This window comes from Microtus ochrogaster, chromosome 5 (genome assembly GCF_000317375.1).
Source record: "Microtus ochrogaster isolate Prairie Vole_2 chromosome 5, MicOch1.0, whole genome shotgun sequence".
Lineage (NCBI taxonomy): Eukaryota > Metazoa > Chordata > Mammalia > Rodentia > Cricetidae > Microtus > Microtus ochrogaster.
In genome coordinates, this window is record NC_022012.1 from 59,708,691 (window position 1) to 59,731,167 (window position 22,477).

General features: G+C 43.0%; 1 protein-coding gene across 2 annotated transcripts in view; it reads left to right on the forward strand.

Annotated features, from left to right (window-relative positions):
* Positions 1-22,477, forward strand: part of Filip1 (filamin A interacting protein 1) — a 152,493-nt gene that overhangs the window by 101,776 nt on the left and 28,240 nt on the right. For both annotated transcript variants that reach the window (XM_013346424.2, XM_005347572.3), the window contains exons 3-4: positions 5,970-6,143; positions 7,194-7,372. In XM_013346424.2, the coding sequence (XP_013201878.1) occupies positions 5,970-6,143; positions 7,194-7,372 (353 nt within the window). The remainder of the gene's footprint in view (positions 1-5,969; positions 6,144-7,193; positions 7,373-22,477) is intronic.

The window sequence follows — 22,477 nt, forward strand, 5'->3', positions numbered from 1 at the left end:
AAATGTAGCTGTAAAGTGGTTTTATCTTTTTAGTGAAGGATCTTTTTCCCTACACTGAATCAGGTATTTGAAGCAGTGAACAAATTTATTGTCATTGCATAGTCATTATCACTAATCTACTGGTTCAAAAGATATTATACACAGGCTGGGCGTGTGTATAGAACTTTAATTGCAGCGCTCTGGAGGCAGAAACAGGTCTCTGCAAGTTTGAGACCAACCTAATCTACACAGTGAGTTCCAGGTCAGCCAGAACTGTATAGAGAGTCCCTGTCTCAAAATACACACACACACACACACACACACACACACACACACACCCTGAAAACTGTCCTCTGACTTCCACATGCATGCCAAAGTGTAAACCGCTTTTGGGTGGGCTACTCAGTCTAGGGGTTGTAACCCACCCTGCAGTTCAGTTATTCTAGGGTCCCAGAGAGGCACTATCTGTAAGATAAATGGGCTAGGAGAGAAGAAGGCCATGCTACATTTGTCAGAGCCTCCATTTATTAGAGATGGGGTACAGCTTTATATAAGGTAAGGAGTTGGGGGATGGGCACAGGGGTCTGGGCTCTCGCCCCGTGGTTCACGTTGGTCACTTGGTCCGTGTTGGTCACGTAGGCAGGAGGTTATCTTCGGTCAGGTCACTATAGGTCAAGAAGTCGCGAGTTGCCACATCTAGTTCCCTAGGTAGTTTGGAATGTGGGGTGGGTTCCGCTAACAGATAGCTCTCCATCAGCCAATTTGGATGTGGGGTAGGCTCTGTCAATAGAACGATTCCTAACACAATTATGGGTGTGGGGTTCTCTGTAGACTCCCCAGGGTGATGGTTCCTGCAATGATTTTAGGAGGAAATTGGCTCCTAACACCAAAGCAGTTTGCAGCACATATAAGTAACAAATAAATAATAAGTAAATATAACAACTGTATTTAAAAAGATATCACAATATTGATTTACTCTATTAAATTATTTTAAGTAGCAATATCATAGAAACAGTATTGCTAATTTTTTTCAGTGCTATCTCTACAGCCATTTCTGGAGTCCCTTAGTAAGTTCATTATGACTAGAATGGCTCTAAGTCTATGATACACTGTAGCTCTTTTATTTGGTAATTAGTATTTGGAACAATTAAGCTAAGATAAAGTACGTAACATGTGGTGTCATATTGTGAATAAGTTCAAGAATAAGTGGGTTTTTTTCTTGTAAAAGAAATAGTTGTTTCCTTTTCTCATATGGAAGCACAAAACACCTGAGCAGCCAAAGGTTTCTTGTACAACAACAAAACAAACAATGCTGGAGGTATACCATTGTTGTAATTAAAAAAAAAAAAACTCTGCAAAAAGGAGTCATGCCATGCAACAAGGCTCACGTGGGAGGTTTATTGGAAGAGGAGAGAGAAGGGGCAGAGAAGTGGCAGAGGAAACCGGTCCCTCCTGGAGACAAGAATGGTTGGAGAGAGAGAGAGAGAGAGAGAGAGAGAGAGAGAGAGAGAGAGAGAGAGAGAGAGGAGGTACTACGCAAAGCCCACCTCTAACAAGAGTGTGCACAGAACGTGCTCTTATTGGCTGCAGCCGAGGTTGTATCCTGTCAGGACCTTAAGGGCAGGCCAGTACGGATATCTAAATACTAACACTCATTCCCAACTTCAATATATATTGTAGAATCATAGTAACAAAAAACCATGGTACTGGCACAAATACAGACACCTAGATAGATAGAAAAAAAGGCGCATAAGTAAATCCATGTAACCATAGCAAACTGATATTTGACAAAGATGCCAATTGCACACATTGGAGAAAAGACAGCCTCTCTAACAAAAGCTGTTAGGAAAAGTGGATGTCCGCATACAGAAGAGTAAACTGGTTCCAAATCACTCACCAGTTCAACTTGGATCAAAAACCTTAATATGTAACCCCAAACCCTGAAACTTCTAGAGGAAAACACTTGAAGGCATGGGTACAGGAATAGACAAAGCCTATCTGAGAGCATTCTGATAGCTTGGGAATAATATCAAGAATTGACAAAAGGGATTGAGTTAAATCCAAAGGCTTCTCCCACCAAAGAAAATAAGTGGAGAGAAGCCTACAGAAGAAGATAAAAGTCTTTGCTAGCCACACAGCTGAAAGTGTTAAAATCTAGAATTTATTTAAAAATTCGAAAAACTAAATAGCAAAGTAGCAAACTAATAAGTAAATGGGCCAATGCAGTGATCAGGGCAGCTCTCAAGAGATACAGTAAAAATGGCTAATAAATATGTAAAAAAAAATCAGCATGGTCCATCAGAGAAAACAATATTGAGATTGCATCTCATCCCAGTCACAAGGGCTGTCATAAAGACAACAGCGTGCTGGCAAGGACTCGCTTAGGGAGGGAGAACTTTCAGGCTGTCTATTGGTGGACTGTCAACTAGTCCAACCACTATGGAAATCACTGTAGAAGTTCTGTAATAAACTAAAAGTTTATCTTTACCCTATGACTCAACTGTACCACTCTTGGGTGTGTACTCAATGGACTCCAAGCCAGCACAGATATTTGCAGGGTTTTTTTTTTACATTAAAGATTTGTTTATATTTACCTTTTTATGTGTTTACCTACATAAGTTTATGAGCACTATGTGGATACAGAGGCCTGCAGAGGCCAAAAGAAGGAATCAGATCCTCTGGAGCTGAAGTTACAGGCAGTTCTGAGCTGCCTGGCCTGGGTGCTGGGAACCAGATCCCCTGTAAAAGCAGCTCGTGCTCTAGTCACAGAGCCATCCCTACAAGCCCAACACTTCTACTTTTATGTTTACCGCAGGGCTATTCTTAATAGCCAAGTCGTGGATCAGGGTAAGTGGTGTTGACAGATGCGGAAAGAAGAATGGTATGTGCATAGTGGATTTTATTCCATCATAGAGTTGAACAAAATGTGTAGTTGACAGGAAAATGGATGCAAATGGGAACCATGATGTTAAGCTAAATGAATCGGACTCAGGTAGATAAATATTGCATGTTCTCTCTTCTGTGAATCCTGGATTTTGTATGGTTACATAAACCGTATACATGAAAGGAGATGTGAGACTAGACTAGATTTTGTATGGTTACATAAACCGTATACATGAAGTAGACGCGAGACTAGGGAAATGAGAACAGCGGGAATAAAGGAGAAGGGATGGGGAAGTGAATACAATCAAAGCACATTACATAATTGTACAAAAGTATCTATGACGGTCATCACTATGCACAATCAATATACTCCAGCAAAAGTATAGTAAATGTCTCCATCGACTTAGGACCTGCTCTGTGCCAAATCCTACACCACTCAGTCTCTGAATGCTCATCTATTTCCATCCTGGCAACATTCATGTGATGGAGTTGTTAGAGTTTTATTACGTAGGTGATAAAGTTAGCTTACAGCACCATGTGTAAATCACTCAGGTCCAGGACCAGAAAGTAATTCCAAACTTCTTTAAAGATGGGCTTATCCCATTATACAGCAATGCAGGTTATAGTCCATGTTTTAATCAAGTTCTTGTTTGTCTTAGTGCTTTAGAATTTGCTATATATGCTTCTGTCACATAGACTAGTTAATCGTCAGGAGTGTTTACTTCAGTTTATGTCTAAAAGCCAACTTTCTGAACACTTTATCCACAGTGAGGGATAAGTCTTCAGAATGTGGTTTGTGGAGCTAGCTCGTGAATAGCTCTGCGGTGGTTCCTTCTGTCAGGTAGGAGTGTGACAGAGCCAGAACAAGCACAGTGGGAACTGTTATGAGAAGCCTTGTCTCTGAACATTAAGGTTGAAGGTCATTTTAGGAAAACATGATATCAACTTCTGGGCCCCCACAGGCACGTGCTTACACATGAGCGCACACGTCTGTATATACACATGGAGACGTAGAGGAGGAGGAAGGAGAGGAGAGGGAGAAGGGAAAGAAAATGCCTGTTTCATCCAGGAGATGCAGCCCTTAGTCAGGGTGCAGCTTTATTTAGTGAGAGATGCCTGAGCTGTATTTTAGCCCCCTTTTTATTCTGTCTGCCAAATACCTTGGACAAGGTATAAATCCGAACCTATGGTGGCCCCATAGTGCAGGAGCCTCCTGTATATCAGCTGCTTTTGATCTCCAGAAGGAAGGGCACCTACACTCATCTCATCCACATAGGCACATATGTCGTTATCAGACGTGGGGCTACAGCCTGTGCCCAACAAGCTAGGTTGGCTACCTATCCTCCATCAGCCAGTTAAAACAGCAAGTGAAGGACATGACCATCTTTCTCCTCTAATCACTTCCCTAACTGGGATCAATTTTTTTTTCTTTAACTAAAGATGGAAATGTATGTCATCTTGAAAGGAGAAACCATGAAGAGTGGCTTGTGGACAAGGAAGGCAAATTTGCAATCACATGTGAAAGTGAAAGAATTGGTTATGGTAGGGGTTGGCACACTGGAAGTCTCCATAGGAAGCAACCTTTGTGCCTCTCCCTCAGTGGGACTATAGACGTGTGCCACCGTGCCTGCTTTTCATGGGGCTTCTGAAGATCCACATTCGGGTTCTCACACTTGCATGGCGAACACTCTCCCAAATGAACCATTGTGCTAAGCCCCTGGCCCTGCCCCTCAGGCATAGTCCCTTGCTAACCCGACAAGGCACTGCTGCGGTGCCTGTGTTTTCCACCAGGTGATGATGAACTACTTTTTTGTTAGCCCATTTTCCAGCCTTAATATTCTCACTAATATTCCTAATTACTAAGTTCTTCAAATTTAATATTTCGCAAAATTATCTTGAAATAAGTATATCTATATGTATCTGCAACACTGATAATATGAAAATTCTTGTTCGCTGCCGGCCCACCGGTGAATTCATCTTTATCCTTCTAGATGGGATTAATTTGGAACCAGAAAAAAAAAACTGTGACAAAATGAGAAGCTTAAGAAACACAAATCTTGTAATGGTCAGATTGGGACTTCGTTTAGATTAAGACGCGCGTTTAGCTAGTTAACTCTCCTGTGAAAACATGCATCATAATGGCTGTGTTTCTGATTTTAAACTCGCAGTTAGCACTGGTGCAGGAAACAAGCTATCTTACTGTTTTATGGACTGAGATCTGTGCCCAGCCAGTTGCAATGAAGTCGTATACCAGTTTACCTACTACCCTATTGGTAAGGCAGCTCCAAGTGTAGAGGGAAATACACAGCAAATGTCAGCTGTATCAGAACAAATCAATAAAAAAAAAAGAAGCACCCAGAGGTGTATGCATTATCTGATGGGACCAAAGACAGTGAGTGCCACATAGATCTACAGCTGTGGTTTTCTGGAAAGCTTCAGGAAGATGCTGAGCTAAACCACTGAAAAACTAACCATGACCTACCAACCTGACGTGTGTGTGTGCTGATAGTCTGAGTGTTAAAAAGATAGAATCCGATGTGAATTAGTTAGTTAAAAGCCTAGCCCAGCACAGTGTGAGTTCTCAACCATGTGCTTCTGTGCAAAGCAAATTACTTATAAGAAAGGAAACCAGCAAGAATGGCTGTTCGTTGATTGCATGTAGAGTTATAACTACAATGAACGTGTTTATAGAATAAAGGGAGTGAGGTTTACTGTAAAACAGATTTGAACACTACATTGCGAACATAAGTAGAAAAACTGAGGATTTTGGTCATTGCAGACCTCATAACACTAAAACAGGTTTTCCAGGGCCAGCCCTACCTGCCTCCTCTCTCATATCAGAGCTACTTAAGTAAAGCAATTTTTGTGTAGTTAATATTAGCACAAATGCTTTTTCTGCTCCCCTGCTTCCTAGCAACCACGGTTGAGTATCTGCTTGTTAATCTGCATTTGTTGGGGAAGGGGAAGAAAAACCAGAACAGAATTCCCAGTGAATCTGTAAGAGCCCTGAAGCATGGGGTACACCCAGTAAGCTCTGCGCTGATTTCGTGAGGGTATGTGCAGTCTGCAGTGTCAGCTGTCTGACCTTGCTGTCCTTTTGGCCACAGGCTAGAGAAGATGTGATCCACATGCTGAAGACAGAGAAAACCAAGCCCGAGGTCCTAGAGGCACATTACGGATCTGCAGAGCCAGAGAAAGTGCTTCGGGTCCTGCACCGAGATGCCATCCTCGCTCAAGAGAAGTCCATAGGAGAAGATGTCTATGAGAAACCCATCTCAGAGGTAAAACGTGGTACCAGAGAGCCTCCCTTGTGAGAAACTGCATAGATCTTCCTTCTATATGGCTTGATGTTTTTCCCCAAATGCAAAATTGTTATGATGCCCTAATGCAGAATTAAATATAGTTAAGTAATTCATGGGCTGTACTAGGTAAGTTCTGATGGGAGTTTCAAACTTTTACTTAAATGTGCTTCAGGTTAGAAATATATTTTTCTATATGACTAGGAATGTTATATGCCCTTGAAATACATTATTGATTTACCCCTCTCAGAAATAGCACATTTAAAAATGTGAGGTGCTTGCTAGTTCTCACTTTGAGGAAGTGCTGCTATGGTAAGACCTGGTCCCCTTGGGCAGGCGCTCCCTAAGCACATACTTTGTGCCAACAGTACGTGACATAGAACAAGAGGACTGATGAAGCCGGGGTTTCGTGAAGATAGGATCCACAGAGAAGCAGCAGCAGCCTGGTGTAGGATTTGCAAGACCTCGCTCTGAGAACTGTACTCTTTAAATATCCTAAAGAGCTTCCCTGTGTTTAGCATGGACCCCTCCTATATTTTCTCTAGAAATTCAGGTCATAAAAAGCCTTATATTATGACAGTGATGATTACTACCCAGAAGAGCTCTGCTCCATGTACATGATGACACCTTAACTTTTCTGAGATCAGGAAGATGTTATCCAGTTTCTGTGAAATAATGTAATCGCCACAAATTGAGGGAGTCCACCCCTAGAAGGCCAGCAGGTAAATTATAACACTATGAACCGGGTATGATAGCACAAGCACACAGGAGGCTGAGGCAGGGGGATTGTGAACTTGAAGCCTGCCTGGGCTGCATAACAAGACTGAGTCTCAAACAACAAAGCAGAAACATTAAGGCTGTGATGGCTAGTTTATAAAGCCTGTTGTCATGGAGAAATACCAGAAGGTGGTGGCACACCGGTTCCCTTTTAATGTTCTCCATCAAGTCATAGGCCCCTAGACCAGAGTCACAATGTACAGTCACTGCGTGTGAAGTCAAACACTAAGCTCTTCCCCGGCTTTGCTCCCTTAGCTGGACAGACTGGAGGAGAAGCAGAGGGAAACATACCGCCGCATGCTGGAGCAGCTGCTGCTGGCGGAGAAGTGTCACAGGCGCACCGTGTACGAGCTGGAGAACGAGAAGCACAAACACACTGACTACATGAACAAGAGTGATGACTTCACCAACCTGCTGGAGCAGGAGCGAGAGAGGTAACTTGCACAGACACTGCCTATCGCTGGGTCCCTGCCATTTCCTGGCTGGCCCGCAGGAGAGGCCACGCTCAAAGCACTAGCTGGAGCACTAAGGCAAGAGAAGGAAATTCAGGGGATTCACATAGGAAAAGTCTTCATATACAATATGGACAAGGGATGGGCAGAGTGGACAACGCTGTCTCATTACTGACTTCAGTGGGTTGCTTCATGTTTTTCTCCAGTTGTGATGATGTTGGCTGTGGGCTTCTCATGCACAGTTTTTATTATGTTGGGTTATGTTCACTCTAGCTTGACATTCTCTGCCAGTGCAATCTTCAGCCTGTGGATCACAGCCTTACCGGGGTTGCACATCAGATATCCTGCATATTAGATATTTACATTACAATTCATAACAGTAGCAAAATTACAGTTATGAAGTAGCCACGAAATACTTTTGTGGTTTGGGTCACCACAACTTGAGGAAAGGGTCACGGCATTAGAACGGTTGAGAACCACTGCTCAAGAACTTTTACCAGGAAGACGTGTTAGATATTGTCAAAGGCTTTTTGTATAGTTATTGAGGTGATCATGTGACACTTAGGCAGGTGTTGTTATGGGGGTAGGGAGACTTACCTGAGATTATCACATGACTGTGCTTAGGGTGCACAGAAACATGGTGCAGCATTCTCACCAGGATGTTTAGCTTGGGGTGCGCATAAGCATGGTACAATATTCTCACCAGGATGTTTAGACCCTGAAAATCACAAAGCTGAAAAGAAAGCCCCTTCATTTGAAAGCTTTATTACACATTGACTATAATATGAATTAAAATAATTTACATTGTTGAAATAATGTAAAATTTCTCTTTGGGGTTGAAATCAATTTTTCAGAAAGGTAAATTCTTACTGTCAATTATAAGTGAAGCTTCCCCATTAATACCAAAGTAGAACATCTTAATATTGGGTATATATAAATGACTACTTTTTTAACTTTTAAAACATCACATGCCTTTTTTTTTTTTTTTTTTACTATATATGTATGAGTGGTTTGCCTACATGTATATGTGTTACCACATGCATGCCTGGAGTCCCCGGGGAAGTCAGAAGAGGGCCTCAGAGTCCTTGGAACTGGAGTTGCAGATGACTGTGAGCTGCTATGTGGGTGCTGTAAAACAAACCCTCATCTTCTACAAAAGCAACAATTGCTCCTAAGTGCTGAGCCATCTCTCCAGCCCCAGGCTGCACACTTTAAAACTCTAAGAAACCAAACAAAAACTGAGTGTGTTCTACCATGATTCTCTGGACTTAGGTCCTAGAGCCCTGATTGGGGGAAGTGAGGAAACGAAGAAATGACAGACACACAGACACACACACAGAAAAACTGATTAGCTGGGGATGGTGCACGCTGATGGACCAGCACCTACCACTGCTACAACCTGGAACCTTTGCCTGTTCATTCTGTGCAGCCCAGGGGAGGGCCAGTTAGTCTCTGTAGGAGTTGCTCCTCGGGCAGCTAGTTTAATGCTGTAAACAGCCAGGAGGAGGAAGCTGCCCTTGCCAGTTTTTGTACAAACACATCAGTGTCCCGCAGTGCCCAGGAGGAAGGCTTTCTTATCCCTCTGAGCCTCCCCAGGGAAGGCTGACACTCCTCTAGGGCTGAGGCACTGGGGTCCTAGACGTAGCTCTCCCCGAGTCAGCAAAACACATTCCCTAGACTTCACCCATGCACGGCTTCCTCTGCTCCCTAATAGGCGCTCTCACAGCCATTCTTGTAACACTGTTTCCTCAAACCAGAGGCTGCCACACAGGAAGCAGAGGACCCTCCCCCCACTGCCTCCATTAGTAAGGCTTTCTATTTAGTTGTTGGACTCACTCTTTTAAGTTATTTTTCTCCTGTCCTTCATCCACATGGTTGCTTCTTGGACTTCTACAGTGTTTGAAACCACTGACACTGAACCACCCATAATCCCAGCCTTTGGTAGAGGCAGAAGAATCGGGGCCAGCCTCAGCAACAGAACACGTCCAAGGTCGGGCTGTGCTACATGAAACCTTGCCCCAGTAGCCAAAGTCAATGAATGATACAGAACAGGTTGCATTTATAAAGACTTTTAAAAAAATGTAACTGGGCCAGTTCTGGTGGTGCAGACCGGTAGGATTTGCTGAAGGAGGCAGAGGCCAGTCTAGACTACACATACTCGCCCGAACAAAAAAATGTAACTGGCAATGTTACCTCTTCCTGGGTGCAGAACTTCCTGGGGAGGAAGAAAACAAAAGAAAACAATGAAATTTTGTGTCCTACACTCCTAATTTATAGCTTCTTTGTGGTCCATTTAAATGGAGTAAGCCAAAGCTGGATGGCTTCGCGTTTAAACAGGCGAGCTGGTTTGGTCTTTCCTGGGAGAATAATCCCCTTCCCCCAGTCTCTGAGTTATAGGGTCCAGCGAACAAAGTCCCATGTGTCCAAAGCGCAGCAGATGGGAAGCCCTGCTAGGGCGAAGTGATCGTCCTCCCCCAGCTCCCTGACCTCCCAGCATTAGAGAGGTAGAGGCTAGCCTTGGCTACATAGTGAATTAGAGGACACCTTGGGCTATCTGAGATACTACTACCCAGGAGCCGGAGAGATGGCTCCAAGGTTAAAAGCACTTATTGCTCTTATAAGGGACCCTAGTTCAGTTTCCAGCACCCACAGCTCAGAACCATCTGCAGGGCTTCCTTTGCCCTCTTTTGGCCTCTGCAGGCACTGAACACAGGAAACGCTCCACACATGCGCAAATGAAACACTCGTGTGCATGGTTAAAAAATCCAAACCGGAACAAGTATCACAAACCAGGTTCTAAACACAATATAAATTCATGTACCTATAACAGTCATCTGGTTAGATGCTTTCTGTAGGAGTACTGTCAGGAAAAACATAGCAACATGTTTGCTGCTAACTCTTTAAAATATCTGAAATTGATGGGTATGTACATGCGATATAATGACAGAGGTCGTGGGTGGGTGGGGAGAACCTATGGAAGAACACTGGCCTAACAAAATACAAAACCCAGGATGTGATCTACAACACCACAGAAATATATATATCACATCAAATATCTGAAATGAAGCATTTCAAATAACTTTAGAGCACCGGTATAAATTATTTTTGAGCACTTTGTAAACTGTTTAGAACCAACTGTCTGTCCATCCTTCCTGTGATTTCTCTGTTAAAGCTGACTGCCTGAAGCGGCACCAGTACACTTAGAAGTGAGTTTAATCTGGCTGTGTGGATGGGAGAATCGCCTCTGCTGTTTCTTCTCTGCTTGGCTACGTTCTGTGCTGTGAGAGTAACCAGAAAACTATAGCTTGATGGAGAGCTCTGTCATGCTCCGTCTGCAGCATCAGACTTCATGGAGAGCTCTGCCATGCTCCGTCTACAGCATCAGGCTTGTTTATTCGCCAGCAGCAGGACAGTTCTCCTCCTTGTCTTTCTGGGCCGGTTAATAAAGGGTCGCCTCTCCTGAGTAAGGTACTATGCGTGCAGTATAAGGAGTCAGGTAATATTAGAAATTGTGACAAGCCTTCCACACTGTCATCAGCTGACATCACTGGGGAATGTCACCCAGCTTTTGCATGTCAGGGAAGAATTTGTTAAGGATTTTAGTTTGCTTTGGTCTATAACTCTTTACTGACTGAAGCACAGTGCACTTGTACCTTATTAAACACCCAGTAGGCTCCTCAGAGCTAGACTGGCACTCTGAATTCCTCTCTCATTTGAAGCGTGACTGGCTATCTGGCAGTGGAAACTTGAGGTTTGGAAACCACATGACCAAAAGGCTCCAGGTCAGACCTTTTGAAACAAGCATTTGTGTTTAGATCTTCTGGGGAGCTGGCAGGATATCGGGTTGCCCATGTTGTAGCCCTGCCTCTTTGGCTCCCCAGCCTCTCTCTCCCTATCTCTGTCCTCCCTCTCCTTGTTCTTCAGCCTCTCTCTCTATGAGTTTTCATCCTGCTTTCCTGAGACTGGAACACAAAACAGCCACATTAGTTAGCCATACAGGTCAGACAGTGGTGGCACACACCTTTAATCCCAGCAGCCAAGCCACTAGGGAGCTCTTGCCACTATGAAATCTTCAGACTGAAAGAGAGTGAGTTCCTGACTCATCCTCCTTTATGTTCCTCTCCAGCGTCAAGATTAAAGGTGTGCACCCGGCTTCTGTGGCTAACTAGTGCAGCTGCTGGGATTAAAGGTGTGTGCCTCCACTGCCTGGCCTATAAGGCTGACTAGTGGGTCTGCTTTGCATTCTGGTGTTCAGGCAAGTTTTATTCATGAAATATCACTACCCAGCATATACAGTATTTTACTTTGGGTGTATTTTGCTGGGGGTGATTATGTGGTGAAGCTTTATGTGTATGGGAGAGCTAAATAAAGCCTCCTAAACCATTGTCTTGTCATTGCCCCTTGAGTGTAAAGACAACATGTGCAGAAATTATTTTTCATATTTCAGGGATTACTCGATTCATACAATACAAGAGTTCTAAAATTAATTACTGCAAATGGACATTAAGTTGTTCTGTGCTTCCTTATTATGTTAAAAGATGGGTCATACTTTATTATCACCATACATTACATATTTATTTACCTCTACACAGAAGGGTCCCAAGTTGGAAAGAGAAAACAACATGAAAAAGGTATTGTTTAGTTTGGAATTTTAGTAAAAAAAAGATGATGCATTAACTAAGATTGGGTAAAGAAGGATTTCTGGCTTAAACAATATACTTTATTCAGTTTGGCCCATGTGTTTGGCCTTGATCTTTGAAAGCATAATTCTGAGCAGATGATATCACCTCTAGAGTTTGTACTTTATCCTCTGTCTGAGCTCCATGGCTTGCGATTGTAATCCTAAGTGTCACCAGGGTTGCTTCACGAATGTCAGGCTAGAATACAGTTACATCAAAAAGTGTGTGTGGGTACTGTCTAGATCTATCCTTTTCAACACAGGTTGTAAAGCTTTTGGATTTTACAGGCTCAGCTGCGAACAACATAAATAATGACATCATCACGTAATATTGCAGCAAGGTTTCCAAGTACATGTTCATTGTTTTGAATAACTGTACAAATCAGAATCTCAAAAGAAACTCTTTCACCTTTGTAGTAGGGAGTGCCCAGAGGAGGGACCTGAGTGGAAGAGAAGCCCCTTTAACTTAGCGTGAGGGTGGGCACTTTCCTACTGATCTGTGGGGTAGTCTGTGCTGGTCTAAATTTCAGCTGTGGTTGTCTTTTACTGTCGAGAAGGGCGACAAAAATGTTTTCTAGATTATAGGACTTACCCTGGCTAAGAGAGATTTAGGGTCAACGTATTTGGACTTTGTTTCCCTTTCCGGTAGAAATCAGTACCTGACATATTCAAGGCAGGCTCTCCACCACGGAACTACAACCCCAACCTGTCATACATATTTAAACTTCTTTCCCTTTCTTTCTTTCCCCCCTCCCCCCTCTTCCCTTCCTTCCTTTCTTCTTTCATTTTTTAAATTAGTTCTTTGAGAATTCCATTCACTGCATTTTGATCATATTCACCCCTCCTCCCTCTCCTCCCACATCCATTTGCCCTTCTCTACCTACTGAACTTTTATGTCCTCTTGTTGAACAGCATTGGAGGAGAGGGCTTAAGAGAAAATTGGACAAGAATGCACTTCATTGTTTCAGGGTCTAATAAACCATGAAAAATGTCAGTGTCCTTACTCTGCAAGAACTCTAGGAGAAGCAAATGATACCTGAAATTTAAATGTGTGCAATAACGAACAAGAACTCAGTCATGTGAATTGGTCATATTTACAGAAGCACTCGTTTTCAGTCAAACTTTGAGGGTTGTTTCCTTTCATTAGGTTATTATTTGGGATAATACCAAATAGCTCCCAAAACACTAAGTTGCTCTTTCACCAAAGAGGCTAAGAAATATTTAGAAATTGTATTTTTCAAGAGGATGTTTTTTTATTTTATTTTTATTTTTCCTAGTAAACTCTGGTTACAACCAGACAGATAAGTGAACAGTTATCTAGATAAAGGTCACAAAAGTCTCCAACTCAAATGCCTTCTGAGCCAGACAATAACAAAATGAAGTAGACCCAGTACTTCCGTTTGTGACGTTTACTCATAGGGACCGCTGGCTTTGACTTCCATGGAAAATTCAAGTTCAGCGCAGACTGTTTGACTCTACTAGAGAGTGGGCCAGACTGATGTCACTTCTCTCCTTGCCTCTCTCCCTCCATTCTCCTGTCATCACACCCCCCTCCCTCCTTCCTGCCTTCTGTCCTTTCCTCCCTCCTTCCTTCTTTCCTTCTAGCAAAGGAAGAGCTCTGACTGTAGTAATACATTCCCATGTTTCAACATCGACTCAAGTTTATCTCTGAAGCATCTAATTTGGAACCGTTGATGAGGTAGACACAAGAGAAACTAGGGTCTATGCCGTGTCCTGGCATGAGACCCCCACTAAATAACATACTGTGCTTGATAGTGACCACCTAGCCCTCTGTGGGGGTCTCTGGAGGCATTGTGAAAGAAAAGACAAAGTAAAACAACAGAAGACAAGTTGGAAAGGCAAAGTGGAACAAAACAGCAGCATCCTACTGGAACATGGGAATGTAGGAGTCAAGAATAACCTCACCAGGCTTAGGATGCAGTGGACATGCAGCCTGGGCATATTTGCCAGCCATGGAGACAGTTTCCTGTACTAATTCACTTTGGAGTATATTCTAAAAATGCTCATCATAATAGTTTTGACATCATTATTTGCCTATGTTCTGTCAGAAAGTACCACTGAGTGGTAGTAACCGAGTCTTTTGACCTTGTGATGTCTGTCAACTGTCCCATTTGAACAGCCAACCAAGTGCAGCCACTGACAAAAAGGAAAGATCCCCAGCTAGAGAAGAGTCAATATCTTGTCATTTGGGTTTTAGAAGCAAGGATTTGGGTTATTTTTCAGGGCTGCTAGTATTAGTGAGGGTATGTAATCAAGTAGTTACCACTTCCATCACTTATTTTCCATCCTGGTTAGATAAAATGCTTATCCAAGAGGACAGAAACAAGTGACTATGTAAGGGGGTGCATGGTCTGAACAGCAGGCTTTAGGCTGGGATACCATTCAACGGCTGGGCACATGCTCATCATGTAGGAAGCACTGGGTTCCAATTCCAGCACCAAGAAACTATCCATCCATCCACCCATCCATCCATGCACATATGCATCCATCCATCCATGTATCCATCCATCCACCCATCCATCCACCCATCCTCTATCCATCCATCCACCCATCCATCCAGGCATGCATCCATCCATCCATCCATCCATCCATCCATCCATCCATCCATCCATCCACCTATCCATCCACCCATCCATCCATCCATTCACCTATCCATCCACCCATCCATCCATGCATGCACCCATCCATCCATGCATGCACCCATCCATCCATGCATGCACCCATCCATCCATCCATCCATCCATCCATCCATCCACCCATCCAAACAAATAGTATTTAATTTTGGGGGGCTAGAAGGCAAAGATATAGATAAAGATATATCTAACCCCAGATAGATTAGAAATAGGAAATTTGAGATTAAAGAGATTCTTAGTTGGGGTTCAAAGATGCCTTAGTGTGTGTGTATTTTCATAACAGATACTTTAGACTGGGTGGCTTAAACAACAGCTGTTTATTTTCTCAAAGTTCTATAGCCTGGAAATCTGAAGTCGCCATTCTAGAATGATTGGGTTTGGTGGAGTTCCTTTTGCTTGTTTCAAGATGGCTGCCTCCTCACAGAATGCTTTCTTCAGTGGAAGGGGAGAGATGGGGCTGGAAGTGGAAATGTGAATCATTTTGTAGGAGGTCAGATTAGGACCCCTCCTTTCTGACTGCACTCCACTTCCTCCTCGAAACTGTATCTCTAAAAGCAGTCAGATCAGGGATTAGAGCTTTGGCATATGAATTCAGGAGGGGAAAGAGGACAAAACCCACAGTTAAGCGCAAAGAGGACCTGGTGATGTGTGGTTCTCCCTCCAAGAGTGGAGCGATGGAGTAAAATGCCGGGTGTTAGCTACATCAAGTGACTGAAGTATACCCCCGAGTAGCCATTTCTTCTGCTTGTCTTTTTATATTAAATACCTGAAGGAAAACTATGTAAGTTTCTGGAAATTGGAATTTACATTGTATCAAACTTAGATATCTTGAAGACAATGCAGAATATCCAAAAAGTGAAGTCTTGGTAAAGAGCACTGTTGCCCTTGTAGAGGACCCAGATTTGGTTCCCAGCATCCACAAGGTGGTTCCAGAGGGATCCAACGACTTCTCCTTACCTCCTTTGTCACCAAGCATGCACATGACACACAGAGATACATCACATGTGGGCATGACATTCACACATAAAATGAAATTATAAATCTAACTTTAGCTTTTTAAAAAAGTAAACTCTTGCTTGAACGTGATTTTTTAATTTAATCATAGATGGACTCCAAGAAATGGAAAACTTAAAACAAACAGTTGGAGAAGCCACAGATGACACTTTATCAACTTAGATACTTTGAAGGCAATGCAAAGGATCAGAAAAGCCATGGAAATCTGTGTATTTATAACATGTTGTTCAAAATCAGTTGACAAAGGTGGGTAGGAATTAAAGGCTGTTGCCCCCGTTGTCTTCTGTGTGTAGATGTGAGCATGTTGTAGACAGGGTTATTTCCCTCTGGCCTGGTCTGCCTTTTCTTCTCATAAGAAATAACCATAGAACAGTTTTGGTTATTGTCCATGGAAAACATAGCATTTACTTTGTAACTTTCCAAAAGACAGATAAACCCTATGTAATAAAAACAACATTAGAGAAATAAAACATAATTGTAAAAAATATAGCTGGAAAGCAAAAAAAAGCAATATTTTGATTTTTAGCCACAGAATTTTATGAAAAATTTAATATGTGGTAACTTTAAATATCAGTTGGAAGAAAGCTGCTACAATAACGTTGCCAAGGCTGTAAATTTTCATTATATTTCTGTAGTTTCTTATGCTTAAAAAAATAATAAATAAAAAAGAAATGACGGGAGATTCTTTAAATCTTGAAAAGAATTATGGGTAAGCACAAGTTGGTCTGACTGTTACAATAATGTAGAGAATAAATTCTTTTCCCAACAGCTGCATGCAAACAAACTGCTTTAAATGCTGGAAAAAATGAAGAAAAGAAACCCTGCTGTTGGGAGCTGAACCAATCAATAATGCACGCATGACCCACAGATTTGCATGTTACTTCCCGGCATCCAGATACAAACTTCCTTACACATGATCCATAGATTTGCATGTTACTTCCCAGCATCCAGATACAAATTTCCTTACTTGCAAAGTCCAGTACAGGCCCACTTTCTAATCTCTAGGTTCAAAAGTTGATTTGAACATTACAATGAAAATATGCAAATAAGGGCTGGAGAGATGGCTCAGTGGTTAAGAGCATTGCCTGCTCTTCCAAAAGTCCTGAGTTCAATTCCCAGCAACCACATGGTGGCTCACAACCATCTGTAAAGAGGTCTGGCGCCCTCTTCTGGCCTTCAGGCATACACACAGACAGAATATTGTATACATAATAAATAAATAAATATTTTAAAAAAAAAGAAAATATGCAAATAAAAACGGAAGTCTATTTTCTGGTTAATCAGCAAGCCCTCGGGAGCTGGAGCAGATGAGGTTTTACAGTCATTCAGTGAAAGTCATCAGGAGGGCTGGAGAGATAGCTCAGTGGCTAAGAGCACTGACTGCTGTTTCAGAGGTTCCGAGTCCCATTCCCAGTGTCCACATGGTGGCTCACAGCCATCTACAGAGGGATCTGATGCCCTCTTCTGGAATAAAGGCATATGTGCAGATAGAGGACTCATCTACATAAAACAAATGATGGTACTCTACAGTTTTCGCTCGTGATTACAGCCTCAGTGGCTACCCAGATGTTGGAACGCCAACCTCAAATACCACTTCCTACCAACATGCTTTCTGATGCTCTGATCTAGACATAGATTCTGTTGTCTGTACTACAGGCAATTGTAAAGTTGAATGTAATGATCTATCTGACAAGTTTTATGTCAGAGCACACAAAACCAGATTTCAATATACTTTTTTTAAATTAACTGAAGCATTAGCAAGATGCCTAAGTCCCAGACAGAGAACAGGGATTCAAATCTCAGAAACAACCGACTTTGAGGTGGCAAATTGCAGCCTTTAGCCACAGACATCATTTTGAGTGGATGTTGTCTTTCAGCACTGTGGATAAAATCAGATATTAAAAAGGGATTACGTTGCATCACTCTGTTGGATGGCAAGCTCTGGCGTGTTGCTCTGAGCTGACAGCCAGCTGCCACCATTAGAAGACCAGGTCAGTGTGTTTTACACTCCATACACCAAGAAAGAGCTCAGGAAAGGCTGGGGAAGCTGTGCTGTGTGTTAGGACTGCAGTGAGGACTCCATTGCATTTCCATCCCTGCCTGGCGTTCAGGGAGGAAGAAGGCCCTCAGATTGGCATTACACATCCTGTACCGAGAGGGAACTGCAGCTTGGACAGGGGTCTTTCAAGTGTGTGCAGTTTCCTCCCCTCTGGCTCCTTAACCAAGGGTGCAGTCTCCTCTTCCAGGAACGCTTGTGTTTGGAAAGTGCTTTGTGTTGGTGAAAGGTTTGAACAGGAAAGATGAATCAAAGGTTGGGTCTTCACGCTCGATGCACAACATGTTTGGTTCTTAGATGTGAGCTCCTAGACACTAGTTAAATAATATCCAGAGGCTGCGTTAGAGCTCCAGCTGCAACTCAACTAGAGGTCAACTTTTAGTCTTAACTGCTCCCTCTCAAGTTCAGAAATACTGTATATAAGGATTTACTTCCTATTTCTGTATAGCTCCTGTATGCATAGTAAGAATTTGCTAAATGCTTACTTTTTTGTTTTGTTTATTGTTTACTTGACTGCTTATTTTGAGACAAGGTCTCACCTATCCCAGCCTGGTCTCAAACTTCTGTAGCTGAGGAATGCCTTGAACCTTTGATGGTCCTTTGCTTCCACCTTCCAAGTCCCAGGATTGCAGACATGCTCCGCCATACCTAATTAAACAATTTTTCTGTTTTGTGAGACAGGATTCCATGTTGCCCAAACTGGCTTTGAACTCAATATGTAGCCGAGGTGACCCCAAACTCCTGTTCATCCTGCCTGTATAACTGAAATGCTGGAGTTGGCCTTACCTGTCCCCGCAGACTCCAGTTTTGGTATTGGTGTTTCTCTCCATGCTGGTGCCTGCACTTCCCCTCATTATCCTCTCTCCCTGTGGTAGGATCAGAGATTCCCAAGGCTTCTGAGCATCACTTTCTTCCCGGGACATATCTCCGTGAAAGGCTGACTCAGAACAAATTGTTAGCAGTGTGACCTGCAGATTTCTTCCTACAACACAAAGGAAAAGTGTGCTCTTAGAAAATAGAGGAAAAGGTGCTCTTGCCCATTCTTTCTGCTGCCTGTAATCTCCACCTTCCATGTGCTGGGATGACAGCTCAGTTTTAGTTTTAGCCTCTCCTTAAATGAGTAAGAAAACACACTAACCTGATCTGGAGAATAAAGGTCTATGGCTCTTCCACATCTAATATGGGAGTATAGGGGACAGCATTTTGCTATCCTTAGCCTTCATCATTTCTTACAATGTCACCAAATTCTGTGCTCTAATCATGCAAGTGTTCTGACTTCATGCCCTGGACTATATACCCTGATCCTCCCTCCAGGACTTCCTAATTTGCTCAGTTCTCCACTGCTTTTTGGTTTGTCTGATAACTCCTGATATTTGTAACTCATAGGAGTTTGGGGTTGTATTTGTCTCAAAGAAAAAGGCATAGTTGCATGTAACAACACGTTTGTGTGAAATGCATAATGCATCTCTAGACTTCCAGGAGGAGATCCTGGAAGACTTCTCTACCTATACTGAAAACTTCACCTCCAAACTATCGTCCTGTGATCCTGTTCTTGCATGCTCACTCTACCTGGCTCCTCTCTGCATCCACCCCTCACAACACAGAGCAGAACCTGAGATGAAACACAGTATGCTGGCAGGTGACCAGCCACACACAAACTTCCTGGTTGCCATATGCTAAGCTAAGCTAGGTCTTTCTCACAAATGCTTGGGAGTTCTGTCCATGATCAGCTGGAATAAAGAGCAATCCTGAGAAGACTTGACTTTGTGCCATCTGTTCTGTCATGAAGCCCAGGGGAAGCCAGATAATGCTCTGTCTTCAGATTTAGCACTCTGAAAAGTTAGGACCATTCTTGACCCACTTAAGACTCAGTCTGGAGAACCAAAATCCCACGAATACTATCCACATACACTATAGAACACTGGAGTATACATTTCAGTTAATCTGTATTCAAAAGTTTAAGAAAGGCCACTGTTGTTCTTTCTGCGGGGTTGGAGAGAAAACACGAGACACACGGCGGTCCCACGTGGGTGAACTTTAATGGGGGGGTGTGACGACAGGTGAGGGACTGGGGTGAAGAGACAAAAGGAAAAGGGTCGAGTTATGGCGTCCCCCCGTTTTTAAAGGGGGATCAAGGTGCACCTGGGAGAATGTCCTGCGCATGCGTGGCTTTCCCTTGAGCTGGGATCTGTAGTTCGGTGGGATGCTGGGAACTGTAGTCCAGCGGCCTTATCTCCAAAAGGAACAGCAGCCACTATTTATAGAAAAAAGCTAGTCTTTCAATGAAGCAATGTTTGTTTAATTATTAAATGATAAGTTTAAAGTAAGACTAAAAGTTGTGCATTTCATGTAAAGTATCTCTATGTCCATGCTGACAGACCATTTGGATGCTAAATATGCTTTTCCAACTCAATGTGTCCTAAAAAGAACTGTTGGCTACTTGCTAAACTCCATTCCTCCTGGAGTGGTTATTTCTGCAAGGACCGTATTCTAATTGCTCAGATCAAAATCCTGATTATTCTATATCTCTCAGCCTCCCCAATGCAGATACCAGTCTGTACTGAGTAAACTCTATGGCTTAGCAGTTTGAAAGAGTGAGGGCATTTTACACACATCTTTTCTTTACCTCACGTGCTTCCTCTTCATCTTCAGCTTTCTCCCTAGTGCATTTTGCTCCGTGTTGAACACAATTCCCGCTTCAAAGAGGCCTGCCTTGCCAGCCCAGGTCAGCCCCACCCCTTCTTCTCACAGCCCCAAAGTAAATCTGCACAATTATGAACTGTGTATGGGAAGAATGACGTCATCGCCCAGTGGTTCCATGCTGCTTTATTACACAGCATCCACCTTGCTCTGTTCTGATGACAGGGCAGGAATGTAATGGTTAATTCCCTGTGGAGTAAGGGGCTGAGCAGGGACTGCTGCTGGGGAGCAGCCTTTAGTACCTGTTTGTACTAAAAACAAACAAGCAAACAAGCAAAAAAAAAAAAAAAGCTACCTGCTGTGACTTAAACAATGCAGCCACTTCCGAGCACATGCTTTTCCTTGGCAGAGAACCCCTTTTCTTCAGAGTTACTGCACAGCCGCTCAGAAGCTGGACGGGGACATTTGCAGCGTCCTGACCAACTGACGGGGGCTATAGGGACAACAGACTTTTAGTTCGCGGCTGCTGCTTTTACCGAATGTGGATGATGACAACCCTCGAAAATCACATTTATTGTGACTTTTGCTGATGCTTCAGAACCTTTGGCTGAAACGGGACCAGGATGCACCTCGTTGTGTTATGATGAGCACTGATTTTCTGATGGAGGGGGAAATCCCTTATTTCTTACCATCAGTTTAACTGATGTGTCCTGAACACTTTGTACAGGAAGCCTTGCTGAGCGTGTAGTTGCTAATTTACAATTCTTGATAAGCCAAAACAAAGCAGAACACTCTATGCTTATTTCAGGCTAAATGTTGCTTCCAGTGTTATTGTTGTTCTGCTTTTATGCCTGTGCCGCTCATCTTTCCCTCTTGCAATGTGACGTCTTGTGAGAGCTGGCAGTGAGCAGAATGTAAAAAGACTCTAAAAGCTGTTCTGAAACACTTTAGAGCAGCAGTGATAACAGATACTTAAGTAAACAGGCTTGATTTCCGACACGGCATGGGAGTGAGCTCGGATTGTATTAAACAACCATGAAAATAAAGTTCAGCTTTAGCTTTTTTTTTTTCCCCAAAATGTTGAGGAACATTGATTTCCGCAAAGCATATCAAAATAAACAGTTTAGAGTCAGTGCTCAGTGGGGCTGGAGGGCGCTGTGTCTCAAAAAAGAGTCTAGTTTTCACGGTGTTGTTTTAAATTCACATGACTTATTCTGAAGACGAATGGCGTGGTCTGCGCTGTCAGAGTGCATCTGTGTAACCCCACTTTTTAGCAAAGTTTTTTCTCTGTGCTGAACGTGACCAGATTCCCAACTTCAACAGTGATGGAGACCTTAGGTTCACCACTGGCCCGCCTGCCTGCCTGCCTGAATCTTTAATTCCCACTCCCTTAACTTGTAAAACTGACTACCCTTCTGAAAGCTGAAATGGGTTCAGCTTTCTTTCTTGTCTGGATTAAGAATAGTCAAAAATCAATATAAAATTAAGGATATTTTAGAATTTTAGCATTTTGACTTTTGATTCCCCCCGCCATTAGCCTTCAAGTTGTCCCGAGATTGACTAAAATAATAACTAGGTAAATCTTAATATAATTATGAAAGTATTTGATAAACCTTCATGTTAGCATATTTTAAGTTTTTCAAAAGTGCAATGGCAATACATTCTGAAGAGGAGGGGTGTAAGGTGTTTCCCGCCCAATAAGCCTCTCTGCTGATGCAGTAATCCAAATCAGACCAAATCAAGCCGAATTAGAAAAAGCCCAGGTTTAATAGATGCCAGCACTCCCGGGTGGCCCTCTGGGAAACCATGGAGAGGGAAAAGAAAAACCTGAAAGACCACATGTTCTGTCTCTGGGGGACAGTTTAAATAACCTGTGGGAGCGGTCTTGACCCTCTCTGGGGAGGGGTCACTGTTTGGCGGGTTTTCTCGGAGGTGGAGTCTGGACTGAGGCAACTCCCAGGGGAGGGGGCTTGAAATGGAACTTTCCACTCAAACATTCCAAAATATTTGCCAGGGGCTGGGCTGAAGCCCCACCCAAACATTCC